The following is a 27,509-nucleotide window of genomic DNA, read 5'->3' as shown; positions in this document are numbered from 1 at the left end:
GGCATAAAATTGCAATATTAGAATACTTTTTAATATCAAAGGAAGAATAATAAAAACTATCCTTATTAAATTATTATTTATGAGGAAAAAATCTAGAAATCATCAAGGATATTAAAAGACAATGATAGAAAGTACTGATATATCCACAAAGGGCAACATTTTATAATCCTTAGAAAAGAGACTAAAAAACAAAAACAGAAATTACTAAAACTGGGGGGGAAAATTATCCACATCTGATACTTCAGTAAGATACAGATCCCTTCCTAAAAATTCTGAGTTGGTATTACCTCCCAGTTTAACACTCCACATGGGTTGTTACAGGAAAAAAAGGAAAAATAAACTCTTAAAGCATAGCATCCAAGGCTTCATTTCATTGGTACCCAACTTATTTTTCTAACCCTACCTCCCATTACATTTTCTACTAGTTCTATCCTGTCTAAAAGGAATAGTCAGCATATATATAAATATTATCATATTTACTGCCTCAATGCTCTTGCATATACTGGCTACTATGCACAGAATCTTCTTCCCCATCAAAGGTTACTTGATGAAATCCTACCATTCTTCCCAAATCCAGTCAAATGCCACCACCACCACAAATATTTTTTTTTTGTATATAATCAATGAGCATGACCTGAGCAATAATAACTCTACCAGCACTCAGCCAGGCACAAAAAATAATTCAGAGATGAATTAGACAAACCCCTTACAGATTTAATGTGAAGAGAGAAAACTAGAGGAAATGTCAATAATGTAAGAAGTACATTAAGTGGATGAGTATGGCGCTAAGATAACACAGAAAGGAGCACTTAACAACGTGCTACACAAGAAGGGTCCCCCAGAAATTGCAGGATGTATTAAATCTGTTGAATTTAGAAGCAAAACACAAGTATGTGGTACAAGAAAGAGATGAGATACTTTTTAGTGGTATAGGACCAAAGTAGAAGGCAGGGAATAGTAGGAAATGAAGTTAGAAAGAAATAGTCCCAGGGAGTACTGTACAGAAATTAAGAAGCTTAACCTCCCTGGCTGGTGTGGCTCAGTGGTTGAGCATTGACCTTTGAATCAGGAGGTCAGGTTTCAATTTCCTAGTGTGGGGCAGGCAGGAGGCAGCCAATCAATGATTCTTTCTCATCATTGATGTTTCTCTCTCTCTCTCTGGCTCTCCCTTCCCCTCTGAAATCAATAAAATATATATTAAAAATAAAATAAAATAATAATAAAAAGAGTCCAGGCAAGGAACAGTAAGGGAAGAACTAATACACTAATGATGGGAATGGGCAAGCAAGAAGAGACTCAACAAATAGTCAGAAGGTAAAATTTACAGGATTTAATAATTTCTTAGATTTGGCACAATACTAAAGAAGTAAGTGTTAAAGATGGATGGTACCCAAGTCTCTGGCTCCAAAAGATTTAAATTTAATCTTTCCCTTTCTATAAGCTCTCTCTTGAACCAACATTTCAAGCACATAAACATCTCAACTTTAGTGTTCTTCCCATGTCTCTACATCTCTTCTCAGCAAACATTTCTTAAAAAGTAACAGATCACAGCTGGACCTACTTCCTCATCTGCATTTCACTTCTCATCTTCTACAACATGGTTTTTGTCTCCACCATTCCACTGAATGTCTCTTGCTAAAATTACAAATAATCTCCAAATTATTTGTAAAATTACAAATAATCTGACAAATCTAGTTGTGACATTTCAGGCTCTATTTTATTTGATCACTCTGTCACTACTGAAAAATCTCTCTGTACATTTAATACAATGACACTATATTTGTGTCTTGCGACATCTGGGTCTTCTCTACAAGCTCTTCCTCCTCCTCTCCCTACCATGAAAATGAGAGAAGAAGGGGTGTGGGGGTGACAAACAAACATCAATCATTATTCCACTTATTTATGCATTCATTGGTTGTTTCTTGTATGTGTCCTGCCCAGAGATGGAACCCACAGCCTTGGTGCATCCGGACTATGCTATAATCATCTGAGCAACCCGGCCAGGGCTGGTTCTCTCTCTCTAAGTATTTTATTTGTATGCTGCTGCCAGTGTATATAAAATAATCATTCTTGTGAAATAGAAATTCACAAAAATTCAGAGAGGTAGATGTTAAGGACTAACAAAAGCAGAAGTTTATATAGTATGCCACATGTTATAGGGTAAGCTTTTTGTACAGGCTTCAGATTTAGCTCTCTTTGAATATTCACTGGTTCAAGAAAAGTAGTTTAGAACACCTTCAAAATTCATTCTACTACAAAAAGGCACAAACTTTCTGGGGTCTGGAAGGGATTGGTACTTGAAGACACTACAATCAGCAGAGGGTCATGTTGAGCATTCTGCAGACAGAATTGTTTCAAATCTGCAACTGCCTGGGAAACCTTCAAGCGGTTGAGCCCAGCCAGAGCTGTTGAACCACTTTCTTCACAGCGGTAACACTGGAGGAACCAGACATGGTGCACACGAGTGCCAGGCAGACTGGTCGGTAGTGGGTTGTGGATCCGTGGGGGCCAGACCTGGTTCTCTTTTTATTCTTCCTCCTGCCTAGTTGATTTCATGGCTATTTTTCAACTTGCTGAAACTCAAATCTCTCTCCAGCTCAGGTCTATATCATTAACTATTTATTTGATGTCCCTATCAGGAAGAGCCACTACTTTGACCTTGCAACTTATTGAAAACTTATGCCATCTATTTATGCTAAAGTTCTAATCTGAGGAAGAACACTTCTACAGTCTTCAAACATGCAGTTAACATTCCTGAACAAATCAAGCCCTCCATGATCTGACACTCTGCAAATCTCTGCAAGCTCATCCCATCGCTGCTCCATGCCCCTTGATATGCCTTATGATCTAGGTCTCATGAACTAATTTCAGTTCTTCAAACATGTAATAAATATTCATGTTTCCATATTAATTGTTTCCTCTGCATTTGTCTGGCTATTCAACATCAATGTTGGTTCCTCCAGTGTTACCGCTATGAAGAAAGTGGTTCAACAGCTCTGGCTGGAGGATGGGCTCAACCGCGTGAAGGTTTCCCAGGCAGTTGCGGATTTGAAACAATTATCTGCAGAATGCTCAACATGACCCTCTGCTGACTAGAGTATCTTCAAGTACCAATCCCTTCCAGACCCCAGAAAGTTTGTGCCTTTTTGTAGTAGAATGAATTTTGAAGGTGTTCTAAACCACTTTTCTTGAACCAGTGAATATTCAAAAGCTCCTATAGTCCCTGTCTACTCAAAGTACAGAGACTAACAGCAGTGGCATCACTGGGAGCTTATAAGAAATACAGAACCTCGGGGCCACTCCAGGATACCAAGTCAAAATCTGCACTTTAGCATTATCTCCAACTGATGCATATACACATTAAAGCTTGAGAGGCATTGCTTTATCATAACCGCTACTACAATATAAACAGATATCACAGAAAAGGGCAAATGTAGCAGAAATAACTTTCAGAGCCTTAGTCTAAAATCATTCCTTTATATTCACTGCTTTTGACATAGTAGTAATAGATTTTGATATTAACTCCCCTGGTCTTACAGTCACCTTTCCCTCCTGATTTGATGCTAGATACCATTTTGCCAACTATGACATTGGCTCCACTGGAAGATTCTTATCCTCTGCCCTGAGGCTGTATGTCCTCAGACCTTAGAAATTCCATAATGGGTTGTTTCAATAGGGAGCACACCCACCAGGCTTGACAGACAACATAAAATACCCTTCCCACTTTATTCACCTGGTGAACTCCTAATCATCCTTCACAATCACCTCAAGCATCAGAGGGAAAAAACATTACCTGACTTCTTCAAACTGAATTAGGCCATCTTTTTCAGTAGTCCCAAGGTACTCATATAATGTGCTGCATAATTGCTAGTTTACTAACCATTCTCCTCCAAATAAGCAGTCTAGGTTAAATAGTATGTCATATTCCCAGTTCTGACATATACTTAATATTTACTGGAGCTCAAGAGGGAGATCAAAGCCAGATATATATATTTCTGGACACATACATTCAGTTAAAAACTAGCAATAAGCCCAACCAGCATGGCTCAGTGGTGGAGTGTCAATCTATGAACCAGAAGGTGAGGATCTGATCCCCAGGCAGGGCACATGCCAGAGTTGCAAGTCCATCCCCAATGTGGGGTGTGCAGGAGGCAGCCAATCAATGATTCTCTCTCAACACTGATGTTTCTATCCCTCTCCCTCTCTCCCTTCCTCTCTGAAATATATATATATAGGACAACTAATGAAAGAGGTGGGATTACTTCAGCAGGGAAGGACAAGTAGACTAAGAATTCCTTAACAACTGCACTCAGAAACAAAAAACTAAAAGGATGGGCAGAATGAATATTGAGGTGGTGAGGGGCAGTGGACAGAAAAACTGAGAGTAAAGGCACAAAAAAGAACAGAGAGACAAGAGTATCAAAGTTACAGGAAAGTCAAGTGATAACCAAATATAGATAACAATCTTTAGATTAGACTATTAGAAAATCATTAAGTTTGAGGGAGAAAATCATTAAGTTTGAGGGAATTATTTCATTTACTTTGGGATACCAATGGCTGAAGAAGAAACAAAAGGTACAAATGTGAAGCCAATGTAGGATAGAAACCTTTCAAGAAACTGGATAGTGAGAGGAAGAAGGGAGACTTTCACATTAATTTATTCAAAACCTAAACTGAACACTAGAATGCAGTGATAAACATGAGTGCCATAAATCCCTTCCCTCATGGTTCTGGTACTTTTTTTTTTTTTTTTTTTTTTTTAGCAGCAATAAGTTCAGGAAGAAAAAAGCCAAGAAGAACTCAAAAGATGAGATCAAAGAGAATATGAAAAGCATTCCTCACCCAGTGAAGTTCTAAAAAATAACCGAAACCTTGAAAGAGAGAGAGAGAAATATCCCTTAATGCCTGACACTAATTAATTTTAATAATTTAATGTATCAAATATTTTTCAATCAAAAGACTTCATATTCCTTTTGCAAAACTGAGAAGCCCACAGAAGGTACCCTTAAAATGTTTATTGATTTCAATTATGGCTAAATGAACTAAAGATACAACAATATTAGTTTTCCATAAATTCAGTGACTTAAATTCAAACCAAATCCCTAAGGATTTATTAGATTCTACTACTCATTTGCCACATTTCATTCATTCTTTTCCTAGTCTAACACATAGAAATGAGAGATTTCCTTTTCTTCATATTCTTTTCAGCATCTTTCAGTTTTCTGCAAGCTAATCCAAAACTTAAGTTATAGTAAAAGAAAACTGAAGTCCTTGGATTTGGAAAAGCAAAGTATGTATTACACGTTTTTATCAATGTTTTATTCTGAACATGGGCAAGGGAACCATAAATCCAAATGCCAGAACCATTTATATTTATCCGGCATGTTCTTCTTCACTCATCCACAACAGGCAAAAAGTGAATAATAATGACCACTATCATTAAATTATTTTCCAACTATGAGTCAAAAGAATTTATATTTATTTACTTCTACATGAGCAAATTTCAATTAATTCAACCTCTAAGAATCAAAGTACAATCATTTTTAAAAGAACCACATACTTTGATCATTTGATTCACTAATTACTCAAGTGGTGATAAGAGCAAACGAATTTTGACCTAGTTCTGATTCTGGATCATTGCATAACCAAAAGGACAACTTTTGTTTTGAACAAACAACTACTTTTAAATAAGGGGTGGAAAAAGTTTGTTATATCAGCTACATGAACCATGGTAGACCATTAGCAACACAATTTGTTAACTCAGCATTTTTTACCAAATCGTAAGTTTTAAGGGATCTCAGCAACAGCAGCTGATATCAGAGTGGTGCAAGGGGAAGCAACTTTGGCAGAACAGGTTCAAAGAAAGTCACACTGCCCTGGAATTAATAACACCAATTTTAATATACATGTCAAGATACTTGATTCAACAGAAAAAATAAAGTTAAGCCCTGCAGACCTTGGTTATAGCCCTGGCTCTGCTACTTACTTAGTTATATAACTTCGGCAAGTCACTGAATCTCAATTTCCTCAACTATAAAATGGGGACAATATTTATCTGATAGGGTAAGTCATACACATTATCACTAAAACCTAAAAGCACTTAGCTTAGACCGTGCAATACGATATAGTGGTGGCTGTTAACAATGGCAGTTTTTACAAAAAATAATCATAAGTAACATTACTGTTTTACATAATGACTGGGCTGTGACATAACTTGCCATCTCCAATTTCGACAAAACAATGTAATAATGTAAAATTCTGGCACATTTGTAATGGGACTCGTCTAATAATGGCCTATTGGGAAAACAATTTTAACCATTCTTATCAAAAGCAAAAGTGGTCTGGGATGTAAAGTACAGCATAAGGAATACAGTCAATAATATTATAGTAACTAAGTATGGTGTCAGATGAGTACTAGACTTATTGGGGTAAATATTTTGTAAGTTATACACTATGTTGTACACCTGAACTAATATTATATTATATGTCAACTATAATAGAAAAATAAATTTTTTAAAAAAACAAAAGTGATTGAGAAAAGCACTTGTGCAGCAATAAAGGCAGGATTTACCTACAAATTTCTTTCAGCAACAATTAACATATGTGGAATACATGGATTTGGGATTGCCATTGAGCTATCCAATCAAGAGCACAACCACTTCTACCCTGGAATTAGAGCTGACTTTGGTACTTCCTACTGCTATATTGCCACTTCTGGCTCTCCCCTTCCCCTGCCAACCAGGGATTTCATAAAATATGGTACAAGGATTATTTACAAAGCAACTATCTCTATAAATGATTGCAAACATTTTTCCACTAAGGGAGGGAGGTGGCAGAGGAGGATGGGTAAGCATTCTTTACTTTTACAAAAGAACACTGAACTTAAAAATCAGGGTTTAAGTTCTAGCTTAAACCAATCAGTGACTTCAGGCAAATCAGTGACTTCAGGTAAATTCTATTACCTCAATCTGAATTAGAGAAAGAAAAAAAAAATCATGAAACAATTCAAGTAAGATAAAAGAGGAATCTACATCAAATTACATATAAAACTATAAAGCATTAATAAATGGAAGTAACTTTCCTAGATATGTTGATATTAAAATACTGAGAAAATAAAACAAAATATGCTCTTGGAAGTTTCATTTATTCCCTGAAAAACCACTCCCTTTTGTCTTTACCTCATTTTGGAAAGGTCTTGAGGTGCTCTCACTTGGGAATATACTACTGAATGATGCACTACACCATTCTATTTTACTGTTTTCTGAAAACATTCCCCCCAAAACCTCTATATAAAACAATACTACCAAATTACATAATTGGAAATATAGTATTCTTCCCTGAAAACCAACTTATTTCCTAGAATTAAACCAGAGTCCAATAAATATATAAACATATTATAAACAAAACAAACACTATTGTATCCTAAACAAAACAGCATAACCACTTGCAAAAGTAGTTTTTCACTAAATAAAGGGTGGGGCAAGAGTAGGTTTACAGTTATTCCCACAGAAAATAATACAATGATTAATAAATAATAATACAATACTGTTTCACGAACTCACTACTATAAACCTACTTTTGCCACACCCTGTACACTAGAATGCCCTAATTAACATCACTCATCAGATTAGTACATCTGTCAGCAAGAATAAACCTATACTGATACATCATAATTACCAAAAATCAACAGTTTATCTTAGGGTGATATATTCTACTACTCTTGGTGAGATATATTCTATGGGTTTGGACAAATGTATAATGACATATATCCATCACTTTAATATCATAAAGAGTAGTGTCGATGCCCTAAAAATCCTGTGCTCTACCTATTCATCCCTCCTTCATCACCACCGTTCCCCCATGCACTCCTGGTAATTACTGATCTTACTACCACCATAATTTTGCCTTTTCCAGATATCATACAGTTGAAGTCATACTGGATAATGCCTTTCAGCAGTTTGGCGTATTTCACTTAGTAACATGCATTTAAGCTTCTTCCATGTCTTTTCATGACTTGATAGTTCATTTCCTGTTAGAATAGCATTCCATTGTCCGGATTTATGAATAAAGCTGTTATAAATATCTGTGTAGAGGTTTTTGTGTCATATAAGTTTTTCAATTCCTATAAGTAAATATCAAGAAGCATGATCACTAGATCTTACGGGAAAAGGATGTTTCATTTTAGAAGAAACCACCAAACTGTCTCCCAAAGTAGCTATACCATTCTGCATTCCCACCATCAATGAATGACAGTTCCTTTTGTTCTACCTTCTTGTCAGCAATTGGTGGTGTCAGTGTCCCAGATTTTGGTCACTGTAATAGGTATGTAATGGTATCTCATTGTTTTAATTTGCATCTCCCTGATGACATATGATATACAGCATCTTATCATACACTTATTTACCATCTGTATATCCTCTTTGGTTAGGTGTTTATTGAAATCTTTGGCTTATTTTTTAATTGGGTTATTTGTTTTCTTCTTTATTCTTTCATTATTTGGATAACAGTCCTTTATCAGATATTATCAAATAGTGCAAATATTTTCTCCCAGTCTATGGCTTATCTTTCAACTTCTATTTTGTATTGAGTTATTCAGAATGCTTTCCACAAAAATGCTTACTAAATGCCAGACATCATTCAAAGGTCTTTACATATATATTAACTTATCTATACTAAATAACAACTGCATAAAGTACCACTATTATCTCCATTTTCCGGGTGAAAAAACTGTGGCACAGAGGTTAAATAACTTACCTCAGTCACATATAGAAAATTATGGCGCTCTGGCTCCAATGCTATTAACCTACACCATACATTAACATAGTACCGTATTTTTTCGGCGTATAAGACGACCCCCTAATTTTACAGTTAAAAACATAGGTTTAGGCCTATATTCGCTGTATAAGACTACCCCCCACTTCCAAGGCAACACCAGTTCTTTTTTTAATAGACCGCCTCTCTGACTCTGGCCAACCTGAGCAGGCTTTTTTCTTTTCAAAAGTAGTCTTATACGCCGGAAAATACGGTACTATACTGAATGAGACTGACAGAGCACAGGTCAGCTGGTAGGTGAACACATTAACAAGCAATTATAATACTGCATTTAGTAAGCAGTACTATAGGATAAGCAATATTGTCCAAGTCTTCAGATATTGCTAGTTGAAAGTAATTTTAATTAATTCCCACAGAAAAATAAAGAATCCCAAACTCAGCCTGAGAAAGAGGAACACATTTTATAAGGGTCTGTCATTTTTCCATTCAATTAATCAAGTATCTATCTGCTATGGTTTTGTTAGTTTTCTAGTTAAGAACAATAACTTTCCTATCAATCTTTTACTTCCCAAGACAATTCCAAGTCAAGTTAGAGATCACAATCAGCATAAATGAGTTTTTACCACACTTGTTAACTCAATACATAAGGGAAACAGAGATGTCTTCGACATGTATTATAATTTTGAAGTACTTACAATAGGTAACTGAATCTAGACTAACCAAGTGTTGCTTAAGAGAGACATTCCCTAGCCCATATGGCTCAGTGGACAGAAGGTTGGCCTAAGGACCAGAGGGTCCCAGGTTCGATTTGAATTTGACTACAGGCTTCTCCCAGGCTCTAGCCCTTGGCCAGGGCTCATGCAGGAGACAACCAATTGATGTCTCTCTCTCACATTAATGTTTCTATCTTTCCCTCTCTCTTCCACTCTACCAAAAATCAATGGAAAAATATCCTCAGGTGAGGATTAACAAAAATAATTAAAAATAAGAGAGATGTTCCCTTAATAACTAAAAGAATTATTTTCAATTAGCATATCAAGTTACAAGTATCCAAAGTCAAGACTCATGCTTGTAACACAATTAATAGCAGGCTGTTTTCCGTACACCCACTGATAAATTGCCACCTGGGAACAGCTAACCCATCTGGGTGACCAGGTGGCCCTGCTACTTGAGTTTCCCTTCTCATTCTCGTTTCAGCTAAAGACAAGATTATATTACTCTTTCTCACTAAGTCTCATCCTTAAGCCCTTGCTGTATCTAGTATGACTTAAGAGTCCTTACTGGTGGTGAGGTATGAATAAGCAGGGAGAGTATTACAGAGGCAGAGGGAAAAAATAAAGGCAAAATGATATGATAAGAGTCCCCTCCTTTCTTACACTATATATATGGAAAATTGTATCATTCTCCATAAGTAATTCCTAACCATTTTCTTCTAGTGGCCCTGTCCTAATAGTTAAGCCAATTGCCTTTGTCTCAAGCAATCTAGTCCTCTGAAACAGGGCTTCTTTCCCTTCGGGGAAAACACCATGGTGTAGTGGACAAAGCCCTATTCTAAAATAAGGTAATTGTCTGTCTGAATCTCAGTCATGAAGCTTATTGGCTGCAGGACCCTGTTTTCTCATCTGTAAAACTGGTAACTAAGGTAGCTCAGTACCAGATACCCACTGTAGCAGGCAGTTTCCTTTATATTTTTCACTTGGCTCTGACAAAGGACCTCAGGATCAGTATCTCTCAGGATCAGTATCTCAAATCCTTAGAAAACAGGCTGTCAAACTCTGACTACAGACCACAGTAAGAAATGTATTTTCACTGAGACTCAGCATGTAGATAGATATAATCACACATATAAATGATATTGCACAAAATGATACTAACCTTTGCTATGGATAATGCATTCCGATATTCTCTATTTTCTTTCTTTCTTTCTCCTCTCCTCTATAACCCTTCTCTTCTCATGACTCCTCCCTAATCACATACATGAATTTCTTTTTAGTCTGGTCACCATACCAACCTACTGGAGCTCCAGGAAGCAGGATATTTCCAGGATGCAAATTGCAGCAAGTGAAAGAGAGATCAGAGAATAAGGAAATTCTAATAATGCTGGGAGAAATCCATGTTTCCTCAGACATAATGTTATTCCTGAGGATAAACTTAGTTGTATTGCTATAATACAGAACAGAGGTAAAACAGGCTTGTAGATTGGTCTGGGAACTTAACCAACACATATAACAATGATCCTTACAAGAAAATGCTTCCTAGTTTTCAAAGTTTTTGGAACATAATATATTTCTAAGTTGGAGAAGGGGTACTACTTACACAATGTCCTATGTCAGGGGTAGGTAAACTATCTCCCACAGGTGAAATACAATCTGCAGCCTGTTTTTGTACAACCCCTGAACAATGGCTTTTATATCTCAACCAGAAACCTGGTGCACGAAATTCGCAGGGGGCAGGGAGGTGTCCCTCAGCCCAGCCTGCACCCTCTCAGATCTGGGACCTCTTGAGAGATGTCCGACTGCCCGTTTAGGCCCAATCCCACTGAGATTGGACATCCCTCTCACAATCCAGGACTGCTGGCTCCCAACTGCTCACCTGCCTGCCTTCCTCATTGCCCCAAACCGCTACTGCCTGCCAGCCTGATCACCCCCTAACCACTCCTCTGCCAGCATGACTGATGTCTAACTGCTCCCGTGCCAGCCTGTTTGCCCCCAATTTCCCTCCTCTGCCGGCCTGGTCAACCCTAACTGCCCTTCCTTGCAGGCCTGGTCCCTCTCAACTGCCCTTCCCTGTTGGCCATCCTGTGGTGGCCGTCTTGTGTCCACATGGGGGCAGGATCTTTGAACACATAGGGGCAACTATTGTGAGTTGGAGTGATGGTCAATCTGCATATTACTCTTTTATTAGATAGGATAGAGGCCTGGTGCACAGGTGGGGGCCAGCTGGTTTGCCCTGATGGGTGTCCCGGATCAGGATGGTGGTTCCCTTGGGGTGTGGGGCAGCCTCAGCGAAGGGCCTGTGGTGGTTTGCAGGCCCTGGTATCTGGAATTTATTTACCTTCTACAATTGTAACTTTGTAGCCTAGAATGGAGCCAAGCCTCCTGCTTGCTCCCTGACTGCTGCCATTTCGGTTTGGATTTGTTTACCTTCTATAATTGAAACTTTGTAGCCTTGAGTGGAGGCTTAGGCCTGGTAGGGCAGGTGGAAAGTTTGGCTTCTTCCATTGCCTGGGAAATCCAAGCCTCCCTCCTGCTCTCTGTGGCCATATCCATCTTGGTTGGGTTTATTTGTATACTCGCTCTGATTGGCTGGTGGGGAAGGCTGGTGGGTGTAGCGGAGTGATGGTCAATTTGCATGTTATTCTTTTATTAGGTAGGATAGTTGAAATAATCAAAATAATATTTTGTCACACATGAAAATCAAATTCCAATATCTACACTAATAAGAGTAAGTTGTGAACTGACCCTACCTTTGAGACACCCACCAGCCAATCAGGCATGAGTATGCAAATTAACCAACAAAGATGGTGAGTTAATTTGTATACACAGGCACCACTCCAGCCACTCTGGGCCTCTGGGCAGCATGGGAAGGTGGAAAGGCGGCTCCAGGTGGGTGTGAAAAGGTGGCTCTGGCCGGAGAGAAGGCAGTGCCAGCAGCCAGGGGAAGGAAGCCCATTCTTGCATGAATCTTCATACATATGGCCTCTAGTCTATGAATAAAGTTTTATTAGAACAGTTACACTAATTCATTTACATATTATCCATAACAAATATCTGTTAAGCATGTGTCAGACACTGAGTAAACTAGAGTGAATAAGTTAGATATGGCCCCCCTCGTAAGTATTAATGGAAGGAAAGTGAAAGAAAAATCTCAGAGAAATAAAAGGCACTTGGTTTGTTGTAGAAACCATCAAACGGCCAATATGGCAAAAGATGAGGTTGGAGAGGGCCTTATCAAGCAGTGCCTTTAAAGTCACTGGAAGGAATAGACATTGTTTCATATTTTACATTCAGTTGTTTATGGAATAAATTACTCTCTACTCTTTAATAAATCATCGCATTATTACAAATACTTGCAAAAATATTTTAAAGTTTCATGTATATATGTATATGCAAGTATGATTGTGTTTGTGTACATAGTCTTTGATCCTCACTGTAATCTTGAGAGGTAGGTATTAGTATTACAAGCTCTCCATTTTACAGATGAAGAAACTAAATTTATGGAGCTGCCCAAAATTCACATGGTGAATAATCATACCATGGTAAAGAAATGCCCAATACCCAAGTTTCCTCCCTACAGAATGTTTGTTCTTTTTTCTATACCAGCCCAAGGCTTGCATAATTAATTATTTTCACTGAATTTGAGATGAAGAACATTCTTACTGCTGTTAAGTTTGTTTTTTAGGAAACCATTCTTTCTAACCATTAGCTACATTTGTACCAATAAGATTAGCCTTTATTTCTATAAACTATCCCCTAGTGGCATATAGGTAGAAAATTCTATAATGTGTAACAGACTAGCTCACCTACTCTTCTGCTGACTTAGTTTCCATTTCATGGAAGTAAGACTAGTTATTAATTATAAAAAATGTTACTTAATTGGGGCTGCTAAATATATGTTGCTAAATTAACAGGAACTACAATTCTTAGTAGGAGCTATTGTCAGGCTCCTATAGTGAAAGATAAGATCAAAACTACCTTTCATTAATTCAAAAGGAAAAAACACACTTCTTCTATGACCCTACTCTTTTAACTTGACTCCATACTTCAGAAGAAAGGATCAATTTAAGTATTCTTCATAAAAATCATTCTGATAGAAAAAATAGTACCTGACAGTTTGTTAGGCCCTCTCACCAGTTAAAGCTCCTAATTTAACTGCTTCCATTATTTCTAGCTAACAGGCAATCTCTGTTTACATTTTAACAAACAACATAATTAGCAATTAATTTCCTAATTCAATACCCAAACCAAGTTTATGTCTCTCTAAAGAACTAAGGAAGAGAATTTAAAAAGGTTACCAGGTAAGGTTTACTATATAATATTTATATAGAATAAAAGGATGGTCAGTAGCTATTCAATCATTTTTCCTTGGTCATTTAGAAATGACCTACTTCTGAGTGCCTACTAATAATTTGTTTTACTATTACCTTGTCCATATTTGTATAAGTCAGTATCTCACAACTGCCCTTATTTATAATTTATCAGTCTCTTTTAACTTTGACCTTTCATTTCTACACATATAATTTTAAAGCATACTTATACAAGTAATGCCAAGTCTTAGCTTAAATAAAAATAATCAGCAAATTCTGTTCACTAATCCTGCAGCATAGAACCTCACTTCCAGGTAACACAACACCTAGCAACCAGTTCTTTTTCTAGAACTACTTTATCTAAGGTATTAAATAAAATGCCTTACAATACTTACAGGGTGAAACTACACTTCTTTATAGAGGATAGCTTACCAAGGATAATTTACTTTACCTGTTTCCAAAATGAAAGAAACCAAATGAAAAGAGGCAGCCACCATTATATTTTTAAATTCAGAAAAGTTTAATGTTTCTTCTGGTTTTATCTCTGTGTAATCATGTAGTTTTTCCTAGTCAAAGATGATACTACTGACCTTCTGCCAATATAAAACTAAGATTTCCCTGCACCAAGCACCAACTCCCCCTCCCATCAACAGTGGAGGCTTGAAATCTTTCACAGACAAAAATATTCAAGCTGACTTCTTAGAGTTAGAGGCCACAGTCCTGAGTAAAATTATTAGCCCATAGTATTAACTATTTATCCTTTCAGCTTTAATTGTAAGACCTTAATAACCTATAAAGATATCAAATTCCTGAGAATTAAAATACAAAATATGCAATTCTACTTATGAATCTTCAACCATACCAACAATATACTATCTTAAATGTTTATAACAATTAAGATGTGATCTAATGAAAAAAGACATTTGAAAATAAGTAAAACCAAAGTTCCCAATAGAAATCGGAATGTTTTATAAATAATATAAAGTAGCAGATGCCCAAAATCTGAAGATAGAGATTTGCCACATAAATTCAATTGTCTCTAGTCTGCTTTTTTCTCTCCTTTTTGAGGTGTGTGTTTTTAAGACATTATATTCACAGTTCTCATGTGCACAATAAAATGCATCCATTTCTTTTTAAGTAATAATAAGTAAGAAAAAGTGGAGTGACTAAGAGGGAAGACTGGTTAAGTGTAGACAAGTTTTAAAATACAGAGAATGTGCAAAGCTAGAAGGGATCTTGGAGAGTCTCTCTAGCTTAGGTTGATGTAATAGACTCCTAACTGGTCTCACCTCTTCACCCCTACATACTTTCACTGTATTTCCAGACTGCTGCCAAAGTGATCCTAACACATTACCCAGATCTAGCTTTTCCTTAAAACTTGTTGCTTCCTCTCCCCTCTGGATTTCATTCCAACACCTTCCTTCACCAGATCATAACCCCTCTATGATCTCGTCCCTGACTCTCTCCAATCCCATCCCTTCATTCATTTCTTCAGGCAGCCCAATATTAATTGAGCTTCTACTCTGCCAGAAACTGTGCCATCCTTAGGGGTATTGTGATGAAGGTGAGAGGTGGCTCATCCTTTCTCAGAGCCTGCACACCAGTAATGAAAAGGGCAGATAGTAAATAGGTAGATACACTGAGTAGTAATTAGAGACTGTGACATGTGATGCAAGACAAACAGTCACTCTCTCAGGACCCTGTTTGTTTCTGTTACTGCACATATGACAATTTGTAATTATTTATTCACTGGATTACTTACTTTAGGACTGTAAGCTCCTTTAGGACATAATCATGTCTGTCATATTCCTTGTTGCATCCAAGCACTTATTACAGTGTCTAGCATGTAGTTCACCATTTACTAATTAAATTATTTCATCTTCTTTAATTTAGAGATAAAAGGGGTTTCCGTGGTTGCCAAGGTCAAAGAAGAGTAAGTAAGGAAGAAGAAATTTGAATGAGAGACTAAAATTTTAGTCCAAAATATCACACCACATTCAAAATATTGATCTCAAAACTGAAAGATCATGTTTTCAAAGCTTATAGCTGTTACCCAAAACAGACTTGAGAATCTTTCCAAACTTGAGTTTTACATGAAAAATTTTAAAACACTGAATTAAGACTTAAATAAGATTGTCTAAGAAAAATACTTTTAAATTATAACAATTAAATAGAGATGAAGATTTACTCCAATGTTTCCTTTTAATGAATGCTAGAACAATAAGACCTTAAAAAACTTGTAAAAGAACCATGGTATCTGAATGTTCTAGATATTTCCTGGCACCTATTTGTCACTTGATATCGACATTAACTGATAAGGAATTAACCAGCAAATTTGAAATATCCCCCAATAAGTGACTCTACATTTTTAAATGTTTTACACACTACAGGCTACATTTTTAAAAATAAAACTTAAAAGATATTAGGTTAAAAACTCACACTTATAGGGGTGGGCAAAAGTAGGTTTATAGTTTAAATGTTTTACACACATTTTAAAAGACAGGCTAGACACTAACATATACAGGAGTGGACAAAAGTAGGTTTGCAGTTGGAATACAAAGAATAAATAATAATACAAGAATAAACTGTTTCATGTATTCACAACTATAAACCTACTTTTGCCCACTTCATATATGCAAAATCTATGAACTAGCTATGTGTTATGTGGTATATTAATTCACTTAGAACATATTGATCTACAATTTTTTTAAATTCTCAGAGTTTTAGGAACTTGCCAAGATCTCATAACTCACCCATGCCCCTTCCTCTTGAAATAATGCCTTAGAACAAGCTTGATTTATCATAGATAATCATAAAGATGTGAAGACCAACAGATCTTTCCTAATAAGTAGGGTCTCATTTCTATAAAATATAAACTGTAAAGTTAGTAATAATAACAAGAAAAAAATCGTACCTCAAAGCTTTATCCTATATAATAAAAGGGTAATAGGCAAATTGACTTATCAGCGGAACAGCAGAAGGACCATCCAGGACCACACTATGACACTCCCTGGGGCCAGGCCAGCCAAGGCAGGTGTGATGTGATTGGTTGGGGGCCCGGCCATCACCCCCTGATCGCCCCGCAGAGGAAGGCCCAGACCACTGGCTGGCGAGGCAGTTAATCGGGGGACTCCAGGACTGCCCAGGCCACTGACTGGTGGGCTGTGGCAGGTGGGCAGGGCCTTCTTCAAGAAAAGCCCAGATTCCGGGTGCCTGAGGCCAGAGGGAAGGAAGGCCTACACTTGCACAAATTCCATGGGCCTCTAGTATACTGATAACCCTAATCTTTTAAAAAGCAACAGCTCCCTACCTGAGTCCTTCTAACAATTATCTTATTGCTTTACATTTATTTTCTTCAGCAACACTAGAGAATAAAATGATTCCCAATGTGACTTTACCTACTAAGAAAATAGTCAACCAAAGAAAAAAGAGCTTTCATCTAGTCCAAAAGAATGGTATTGAAACGGTTTAGGATTCAGGCATGAATAGCTTATATCACATCAGAAAATTTCTAAATCTACTTCTATAGAACAGTGTAATTTACTGTGAGGAAAATGACTCATGTAGATTTCGAAGAATGCTTAAACACAAACAACATATTGAGCCACTTGTGCTCAGAATTCTTTAACTCGACAGCACAATGGTTACATACCCAGCAATGTCTCTGCCCTTTAAAAGAATAGTACGTGCTATCGTGTGTTTTATGTGCTCTTATTTTTCCAAATCTAAGTCTATATTTTCATTCATGCTTATAATATAAACTCCTATCTGTTTAGAATTTCTTTTGTTATGAAAGTGATTCCTCTTTTCTTCTAGCTTATTTCTTTATCAATTTTATTTAGTAGTGCTACCATACTACCTAAATCTTCAGGCTGCTTTTCTGTCCTATATGCTACATATATGTATTTGGGACATCAATCATGATCATATCATCCACTCCTATCTCCTCTAACTTTTAATTACTTTTCCTTTGGACGTAACCCCCCTCAACTGAGATTATTCTACTTCTTCAAGCAATTCTAAACATCTTTTCATCTTATTAATCTCTTCTTTATATTTAGGCAAAATTCCTGCATTCTAACTTACCTTTTATCCATAATCAAGTTTACTCACAAATGCCCTCTATGTTTTGTATCCTATTTTGTACCTTTTCCTTAACATTAAGATGAATAACCTTCTCAACCTGCTGCCACGACATTTTTTTCCCCCCTATTATTAGGATCTATATTTTCCAGCAAGCCTTTCCTAAATGAAAAACATCTGAACTCTTCAAACTTACAACTAATTCTGTTTCAGCACCTTTGTGTGTGCTTAATTCATCCAACTGGTCCAGAAGAAAGAACTACTCGGCCACAGCAGGTTCATGTTCTCCCTCAGGATCAGTTTTCCCTCAATTCTATAATTATATGTTCTCTACTGTAGATTAAATAATGAGCATATTTTTCAGTGCACACTATTTTCACTTGCAAATATTTACTTATTCAGCTTCATTCTCTATTAAGAGTAGAATAAGAGAATGGTGAACTAGGTCAGTATTTTTTAGGAGTTTAGTAGCCATTGATCGTGGAATTAATGGGTCATAATAAAAATGTTTTTAAATACAACTGAATATAAAAATAACTAAGTGTACTGCACACAGTATGGGTTAGTTCATGAAACTTCAATTTCTGATATATATTTATGTATATGGGAACTGAACCATGATGCAATGTGTATTTCTTATTACAGTTATGATAAAAAAAAAAAAGTTGAAAAAAAGTCACTGAACTTGATCTCTAAGATGCCTTCTAAATCTACATGATTCAAATTATATTAAAAGAGTTAGTCTCAGGATCAGAGACAGCATTTTTTTTAAATGAAGAGAACTTAATGATATCAAAAAAAAAAACAATATCATTTTTTCTTAATAAAATGTCACTATTAAACTCTAACCTTAAAATTAAAGAATTATAAAGCTTTTAGAGTAGAAAAAAGTTCAGAGATCATCTAATCCAATTTTACCACTTTAAATTACTAAAAACTCAGGCCCAAAAATGAAAAAAATTCACCTCATTTGTTCAATAAACATTTGTTGAGCACCTACTGAATGACAGGTTTAGGATGGGTCTGTGAAGAAAAGAAAAAAAAAAGGAGATATCTTTAAAGAGCTCATAGTCTAAAGTGCATATAGGTAAGTATGCACTTGCAATAATTACTGGGATCAAGGTAATTTACAAAGTATAAGAAAACAGAAAACAACTCTCAATCTAGGTTGAGTGGCAGAAAAAATGTTTCTAAGAAGTGATACTTCTCAGTCTTAAAAACAAGGAGTTAGCCAGGGGAAAGAAGAAGAAATAACTTGTACAAAAAGGCACCATACTGATAAACAATAAAGGATAATACATTCAGGAATCCGCAAGTCGAATTTGTATAGCTGAAATATAGGACTCATGCCAGGGAGGAGCCACAGCAGAACACCTAACACTTATGTGACATTTAATCTTCAAAACAGCCTGTGGGGTAGGCACTATCCCCATTTTATAGATGACAAAACAAGCACAAAAGGTGAAGTGATTTGCCCAAGGTTAAATTGAGAAGCCAAAATGTAAAACATGAAAACCAAGGAAGTCTAACTCCAGAGCCTGTACTCTTAGCCGCTATCCCAAGGGGTTAGAAAAAGAGGCAAGAACCAAATGATAAAGGACTTTTTATGCCATTCTAACACTTACATTTTATGCTAAAGGTGACTCGACAGTCAGTAAAAGGTTTTAAGCAGGAATTATACATACAGATATATATATTTTTTTAAATATATTTTATTGATTTTTTACAGAGAGGAAGGGAGAGAGATAGAGAGCTAGAAACGTCGATGAGAAACATCAACCAGTTGCCTCTTGCACACCCCCTACCGGGGATGTGCCCGCAACCAAGGTACATGCCCTTGACCGGAATCGAACCCGGAACCTTTCAGTCGGCAGACCGATGCTCTACCACTGAGCCAAACCGGTTTCGGCCATACAGATATATTTCTAAATGAGGTCAATCTAGCAGCTATGTGGATGGACTGGAAGAGAAAGTAGTAACAAGGAACTAGCTAGTCTTAGCTAGAAAGGTACTACAATTATTCAGGTAAGAAAAATGATGATGAGCTAGAAGTGGCAGTGCTGGCACCTGAACCCAAGCCTAATGACCACCACAACCACATTCCTGTCCACTATCCATAAGAACCTCCCAATTTTTTCCCTTGAGCCCACCATTCTAACAGTATAAGAAATCCAACCTTGTCCTGATGGCTCAATTGGTGTCATCCTGTACATCAAAAGATTGTGAATTCAATTTCCCATCAGGGCACATGCCTAGGTTGCGGGTTCAATCCCCAGTCAGGGCACTTATGGGAGGAAAGATAAATGTTTCTCTCCCTCCCTCCCTTTGTCTGTCTCCCTCTCTAAAATGAATAAATATATCCTCGGTGAGGATGGGGGAGAGGGAAGCGAGAGGGGGCTCCAACCTCAGAGACACACATTCTCTTTAGGTCCCTTTATTAAACAAAACCTGACCTCTTGATGCAATAGATATATGAAAGTGACTATCAGAAATCTAGTTGGAGAATGAAGGGAAGTCAATTGTGCACTACAGTAGTTTTCTTTCTTTTTCTTTTTTTAATATGTTTTTATTGATTTCAGAGAGAGGAAAGAAGAGGGAGAGAGAGAAACATGGATGAGAGAGAAATAGAGATTAGCTGCCTCCTGCACACACACCACATACTGGGGATGGAACCTGCAATCCAGGCATAGGCCCTGACAGAAATCAAACCACGAAACCTCTAACCAACTGAGCCATACCAGTTGGGCTTATCCTCTTGACTTCTCCTTCTCCTTCCTCTATACACTATTCCTGGAACTTTCATGTTCAATAGTCAATTTAAAATCAATGTTCTGTCTAGACATGACTATTATAACCAAACAGAATTAAATTTACCACAGAGGAAAACTCTAATGTGGTCCCAGCTGTGGCAATAAATATACTCTATGGCCTGGTCAAATTCTGGTTTACACAGAGATGAATGAATATTAACAAGAGGCAGACTTTTTGAAAGCAACAAAAAATTAAAGAATACCAGAATATTAAAAAGGGAATAAGAGCAATCTAAAGTTTGATAAAGCCATTTGATTGCAAGACAGTAACAGTACTCCCAAGTGTGTATGTGGTATTCCAGACACCAGCAAGTGAAAGAATAGTGGAAAAGATTATTTGGTCAATTCTCAAGCATTTTCATTTAAACCATGGATGAGACCTCTGAAGTGCACGATGTTAAACTATGAGTGGGTTCCACAGCAAACAGCCTACAGAAGGAATGGAAGAAATATAAAGAAAATGAATTAAATGAATTACAAGATAAGGAACAAACAGTGAAGGAATTCTAGTGATCTCAACATCAAGCATTGTGTACCTTACCTAGCTTACTATCTGAGGGGCACCATGACAAATGGCAATATAAGAGGAACATAAAAAGAAAAAATTAAATCACAGACTTATGAGACACCAAAGATAAGAAATAAGAGGACTTACAAAAGTAAAAAAAAAGCAACAAAGCAGTTTTAGAAGCCAAAGGGACAATTTAAAGATTAAAACTTCTTTTAGTTTAGTTATGCTTTACTTCTCATTAAACAGTGATTCTGATAGACTCAAAAGGTGAGATGTCAGTAATATCAGATATACGTGTGTGTGTGTGTGTGTGTGTGTGTGTGTGTGTGGTGTGTTACAAAGACAATAGGAGGCTTATTTGCATGCTTTTTGTGGGAGTGACTTCAGAATTTTTCCTCTCACTGGTGTAATGCTATTTAATGTAAGAATTTCACTGTAATTCTTAACCTGGTTGGCTGACTTCAAAACAGTAAGCACTTATTAATTATGGTCAAATTTTAACCTTAAAAAGGACAAGAATCTATTAATAGATTATAGAATATTACTTAGAATAGCCTAAATGAGCCTAATGGTAACCAAAAACCTGCAAGAAAATTATGTAATTATGAAATCACTTTAAAAATTTCTTGAAATTAAAGTTAGCTAGACAAAAAACATATATCTTTAAAAAAATAATAAAAAAAAACAGAATATACACCTTGAACCATTCAGGAATCATGCAATAGTGGACATATTTCTTCCATATAAAACTTAATAAAACTTTTAAGCATCATGTTAAATACATACTACACACACAAACACACCCTGATGCCACCATTCAGCCCAAGCAGTAAGGATAAAAGGAAATATCCTTAAAGACAATTATTATGGCAAAAAAAAATACTGGATCAAAAACAAATATAATTAAACTAGATAAACTGACCAATCATTCATCATATCCATGAATATGCAATCTTCATGAGCACTCGGTAACAAATGATTAGAGTTTATTCCTAACAGTCAGCAAAGTATTTTTAATAAAGTATAATAGGATGAAATAACGTGTATACCTATAGTTTATTTCTTTAATCATTCTAATTTTTAAAGATAATGGGGGAAAAATGAAAACTCTTAAACTCTCTCACCTGGAGATGACCAACACCATGTACTTACAAAATTTAGATCACTGGAGGAGGAACAAAATTCCTTTACTAATATACTAATGCTTTTAAAAATTAAAAGTTTAAAGTAGAGCTTCTCCACCTCAACACTACTGACATTTTAAGCTAGATAATTCTTTGTTATGGAAGGCTGTGCAGTGTATTACAGGATGATTATTAGCAGCATCCCTGCCCTCTACCCACTAGATGCCAGTATCACACCCTCCCCTCCTCTCCTATAGTTGGGACAACCAAAAATGTCTCCCAGTGTCCCCTGGGGTAGAGGTGCATGGGTAGAGAGCAAAAGTTACCCAAGCTTGAGACTACTGGCTTCTCATAAATAAGTAAAAATTCAAAATGAATGGGAAGATCCCAGGAGGTGGTGGATATTTTGTTTCCCTTTTGCTCTTGATGTTCCAATATATTGTATTTGAATTTGATCACAGCATACATTTAAGAGATTCTGCCTTTTAGAAAACAAAGCATTTAATATCTATCATTTGTTAGCCAAAGTTCAGAAGAGTCCCAGAAGATTCACTGCACTGCCAATTCCCCCTCCAACCACACACTTACTCAAAGAAATACACACAGTATTGCCTAGTTGAACAAAAGAAAATGCACATATTACTTCATTTTCTTTTCCTATTTCATCAAATATATGGATCAGACCGTTCTAACTCCAAAGGAATTCTCAACATATTCAATGCAACTCAAATAGTACCACAATAGTTTCATCACGTTAGATAGGATAAAACCAAGAACTAGAGCAAGTAATGAACTCATCCTCATATTTTAACAAATTGTGGGGGAAATGTACAAATTAACCACAATGCTTTAAAAAATAAAAAAATAAAAAACAACTAAGTAGGTTTCTGTTTGGGGGAGAAAAAAAAAAGCTGAGGAAGAATGAAAAAAAAAAAAAAAAGAATCAAAATCAAAGGGAATCTGTAGACATTTCTAGATGAGGGCAAAACTCAAAAATGTTTCCCCTGGAATGAGAGGAGGAAATTACACACTTGGCCATACCCTACAGGAATAGTCTGTATAATCAGTCTCCAGTGTGCATACCGTGGAATGGAAACTGAAAAATAAAAATGCACAAAATACTAAAGAAAACAGTAAACATCCATCCTAAACACCTGAAATAAATTACTAATCTCCAGTTGATTGAAAATATTCAAATATCCAGAAACAAAAAACTGAAAATCTGAAAAATTTTAATTTACATAAAAATGGTCATCCTTGTGTCAGATTACAAATTACATAGAAAAATCAAATAGGAAAAGAAACATAATAACCCCTTTTAAAAGTGCATTTGATTCACAACAAAAGCTCTAAAAAAAAAAAAAAGCAGACATTTTAAGTTCTAATAATCTTCATGCATAAATAAGGATTAAAGTCTTTAAGGTTTGTTCAATTATCTTCAATAGAATATTCAACTAGGAACATTTACTTAAAAAAAAAACTATGCAACAATATATAATATCAGTTTAATGTAAGTAGAATATCTATATACTCTATAGCAACAAACTATTTCAAAATTTTAGCTATTAACCCTCCTGGCCCAGTGAAAATACTCCTACAAGAAACGAATGCTCAATTCTTTTTTCTTTTTTCTTTTTTTCTCTCCCAAACCAAGCAGAGGAAGCTGTAAGATCTGTAGTGGCAGCCTGCTTTTCCAGAAGTAATACCTTGAGACTGCTCAAGAATAACCTCCTTCACCAATGAGTGCGACTCAGGTGAGCTGGGGAGGGGAATAATGACCACTATTCTTTGGTCAGTGGCCATGATGCCCCTCCTCCTCAAGGGCAGGAGATCGGAAAGAGGGATTTGAACAAGAGGAGTTCACCAACCAGAGCATATAGGAGCAGGGGAGAAAGAGTACTTCAGGAAAAAGAAAACCCTCATGGTTAAGTCATGTCACAAAAGCCAGGGGTTTAATGTTATCAAGGTATTCATTCCTTTTAGAGGCACCATTGTTTATCTTCCTCTTCAAACGTGCACAAAAAGAACTGTCAGCCTGCCTTAAGCATGCACCTTCTTCCATCTAAACAGACATGATTCTTTTGGTTAATCTCTGGCAATGATCGCCATTTCACAACACATTCAGCCCACCCGGAACTGATCAATACCACTACAGACATAAGACTAGACTTTATCCATTTATTAACCACAAGGAAATGTACCATTCAGCAAAATTCTATACATTACAAAAGATTCTATTAAAAAGGGGGGTGGGGAGGATGGACCTCACACACACACACACACACACACACACACACACACACACACACACACACACCACAGAGGTACACAAAGAAAGGACTACCACCCTCTAATTTCCCTGAGGCAAATGAGATAAAGACGTGGCCATAAAACCTGTCAATTCCAACCCCCCACCCCCACCCCATAATTCTCTCTCACAACCTAGCAACTAACTGATTTTTTTAAATTTTACCATAAACAAATCCACTGCGACTTTAAAATTGTTCATCTATGCAACTAACTCTGGTTATGTACATTTGCACACCTCTGGGCTAGCTGACACATTTACAGAATTTCAAATACAAAAGCCTAGCTAGTTTTCCAACCACTGGTTGCAACCACAGAATGTTCTCACAAAAAGAATAAATAAAAAAAAAAAATCAACATTTCAAATGCAAAAAACGGCCAGATTCTTCTTCCAACCTGGAGCCAAAACCCACTTTATGAATACAGTGCATTTTTGACAGTATGAACAATTTCAAATGGGCTTATTCTAACCCGAAAACAATGCCTCAATACAACGCGTTTGAAATAAGTATTCCGTAGGTAAGCAAAATCCTCTGCCAGAACAGAGCACATAAATGGTGGTGGAGAGCCAGCACATTACCAAGCCAGCGGCATACCTCCCCTGCACGGGGTTAGAGTTAATACCCCAACAACAACCACAACTATTTTTAACACGGCTGGACGCTGGAGTTGAAGGGGAGAAACGTGAAGGGGAAGAGAGAGACCCGATGAAATTGCCGATATACGATCCATTGTTTCTCACGCTCCAAATTAAGTACTAGCCCAACTGACTCGATCTCGGCCGAGATAGCCACCGGTGGAGCACTAATTAAAAAAAGACGATTTAAAAAATAAAAATACACCCTTAATTTTGGAGCCATGCCACCACACACTCACAGGACAACGTTAGAATCCGCCTTTCGGGTCTCCAACCTGTGCATCCTAAAATTGTTACCTTGTGGTATTTGCGGCTTCATTGCAACCCCAGCCGGCGCTGTCACCCAGTGCGATGGCCACAAAAACCATGACTTTCTCACTTCCACAACAACAAGAGCCGCCAGCCTTATCAGCGAGCAGCCTCCCTGGGCACCGGGGACGTGCATGGAGGTTTCCAGATCCCAGTCAGACCTGGGGGGGCGGCGGCCGAGGGGCGCGGGCGCGGGTGTGTGTGTGTGTGTGTGTGTGTGCGTGCGTGTTTGCATGTGTGTGTGTCTGTGTGGGGGGGAGGGCGAGGCTCCCCGGCCGCAGCGGAGCTCGCCGGCCCGCAGGGCGGCTGCAGCCCTCCCGCCGCCGCCGGCCGGCACCTACCTGAAGAGCAGGAGATGAGAAAGACGGCGAACGCCAACTTCGCAGCGGCCCCCATGTTCCCGAGGCGCCGGGGAAGCCGTCGTAGCAAGTTGTCGCTAGATATTCCAGTTCCCTGCGTCTTCCTCGGAGACAAACCTCCTGGTGTAAAATCAACCGTCATAAAACATATTCGGAAGCCCCGATCCAAAAAAAAAAAAAAAAAAAAAAAAAACACACACAAAAAAAAAAACGTTCACGGGTTTAAAAAAAAAAAGGAGAGAAAAAGAAAAAAGAAGGTGGGGGGAAAAAAGCACAACAATAAAAAAATTTAAAAAAAAAAGAAGAAATGCACCACGGGGGGGGAAAAAAACCGCCACACACACCCACAACACACAAAACCGAACCACGAGAAGCCAACAACAACAAAAGCGGGTTTAAATCACTGTCAAAATCACTGTCAGCGCCGCTCGCCTCGCGGGTCCCTCGGAACAAAACGCCAGGCTCAGGCGACGAGGCAGCGACGAGGAGGCGGCGGAGGCGGCGGCGGCGGCGGCGGCGTTCGCTGCCGCCCGGACAGTCCGGGAGCCGAGCTGGGTCCGACGTCCGGACCGACCTTCAACCCGGACACCCAAAGTCCGCGGACCACTGAGGGCCGAGCTCCGGCGGCGGCGGCGGCCCGGGAGGCGGCGGCGGCGGCGGCGCGGGGACGGAGCGGCGGGCGGCGGGCGGCGGCGGCGGCGGCGGCGGCGGTGCAGGCGGCGGCCAAGTTCTGGTCCAGGCGCTGGCTCCGGCTCCGGGCTCCGAGCTCGGCCGCGTTTTCGGTCCCCTGGCCTGGGCCGGCCCCGCCCCCTGGACTTCCGGTTCCGGTCCGGAGCTGGAAGGTAGGCTTGGTGGAGGAACGCTCCGCGGCGGCGGCGGCGGCGGCGGCAGCGGCGGTGGCGGCAGCGGCGGTGGCGGCTGCGGGGCGCTGCGCGCGTGCGGGGCCGGGAGCGCGAGGAGCTTGTGGGGCCGGCGCGGCGGGCGCGGGGGAGAAGTAGCGAGCGAGGGCGGGGCCGGGAGGACGCGGAGGCGGGGCCGGCGGAGGCGCGCTGCCGCCGGGCCTGGGCGTCCGGCCTGCTCGGCCGGCGGGGCTGCGGGCTCCTGGGGGCGGGTCGAGGCGGAGGGGCGGCGGGCACACCTGGTGCGTTCACCGCGCCACCCCGGCCTTTGTGGAGCGCAATCCCCACTGCTCGGGGAGCCCAAGACGAACAGGACTTCGGGGCGAGGCGGGGGGCCGGCGACTCCTCCGGGAGGGGGGCGTCTGCGGCGCCCCGTCTTTCCTCTGGGGGACGCCTGGTCCGCTCCGAGACTCCGGGCGCCGGGAAGCCGCGGGTGGGAGCCGGCCCGCTGCACCGAGCGAGCTGCCCGATTGAGCTCGGCCTGGTGCGAGCTGATGCATTGGTGCTACCAGCCTCAGCGGTGCATCCCACCCCTGTGGCTTCTGCTTAAGCGCATTGTATTTAGGCTAAAAAGAAAAGAAAAGAAAAGGTGAGGAGGATGGCTGCCCACCCGATGAGAATATCCACAGTGTTCACGTTGTGCAATTTGAAAACGTGAATCCATTCCCACCA

At 38.7% G+C, this 27,509-nt stretch overlaps 1 protein-coding gene and 2 pseudogenes across 4 annotated transcripts in view; 1 reads left to right on the top strand and 2 right to left on the bottom strand.

The window, feature by feature from the left end:
- The window catches only part of ACVR2A (activin A receptor type 2A), a 90,755-nt gene extending 64,596 nt beyond the window's left edge, over positions 1 to 26,159 (bottom strand). The window contains exon 1 of one of the 2 annotated variants that reach the window (XM_084893038.1): positions 25,921 to 26,159. In XM_084893038.1, coding sequence (XP_084749164.1) covers positions 25,921 to 26,080 — 160 coding nt within the window. In that variant the 5' untranslated portion in view covers positions 26,081 to 26,159. The remainder of the gene's footprint in view (positions 1 to 25,920) is intronic. The other variant, XM_084893039.1, reaches the window with a different exon arrangement.
- Positions 1,713 to 2,480, bottom strand: LOC311626305 (guanine nucleotide-binding protein G(I)/G(S)/G(O) subunit gamma-5-like; annotated as a pseudogene). Its single transcript has one exon. The product of its transcript is annotated as a guanine nucleotide-binding protein G(I)/G(S)/G(O) subunit gamma-5-like (transcript).
- On the top strand, positions 2,680 to 3,152 carry LOC311626878 (guanine nucleotide-binding protein G(I)/G(S)/G(O) subunit gamma-5-like; annotated as a pseudogene). Its single transcript has 2 exons — positions 2,680 to 2,700; positions 2,872 to 3,152. The product of its transcript is annotated as a guanine nucleotide-binding protein G(I)/G(S)/G(O) subunit gamma-5-like (transcript).
- Positions 26,160 to 27,509: the final 1,350 nt, after the last annotated feature.

This window comes from Pipistrellus hanaki (assembly GCF_964339955.1).
Source record: "Pipistrellus hanaki genome assembly, chromosome: 8".
NCBI classification, from domain to species: domain Eukaryota; kingdom Metazoa; phylum Chordata; class Mammalia; order Chiroptera; family Vespertilionidae; genus Pipistrellus; species Pipistrellus hanaki.
Note: the sequence above shows the minus strand (reverse complement) of the source record. Positions and strands in the feature narration are given on the sequence as shown.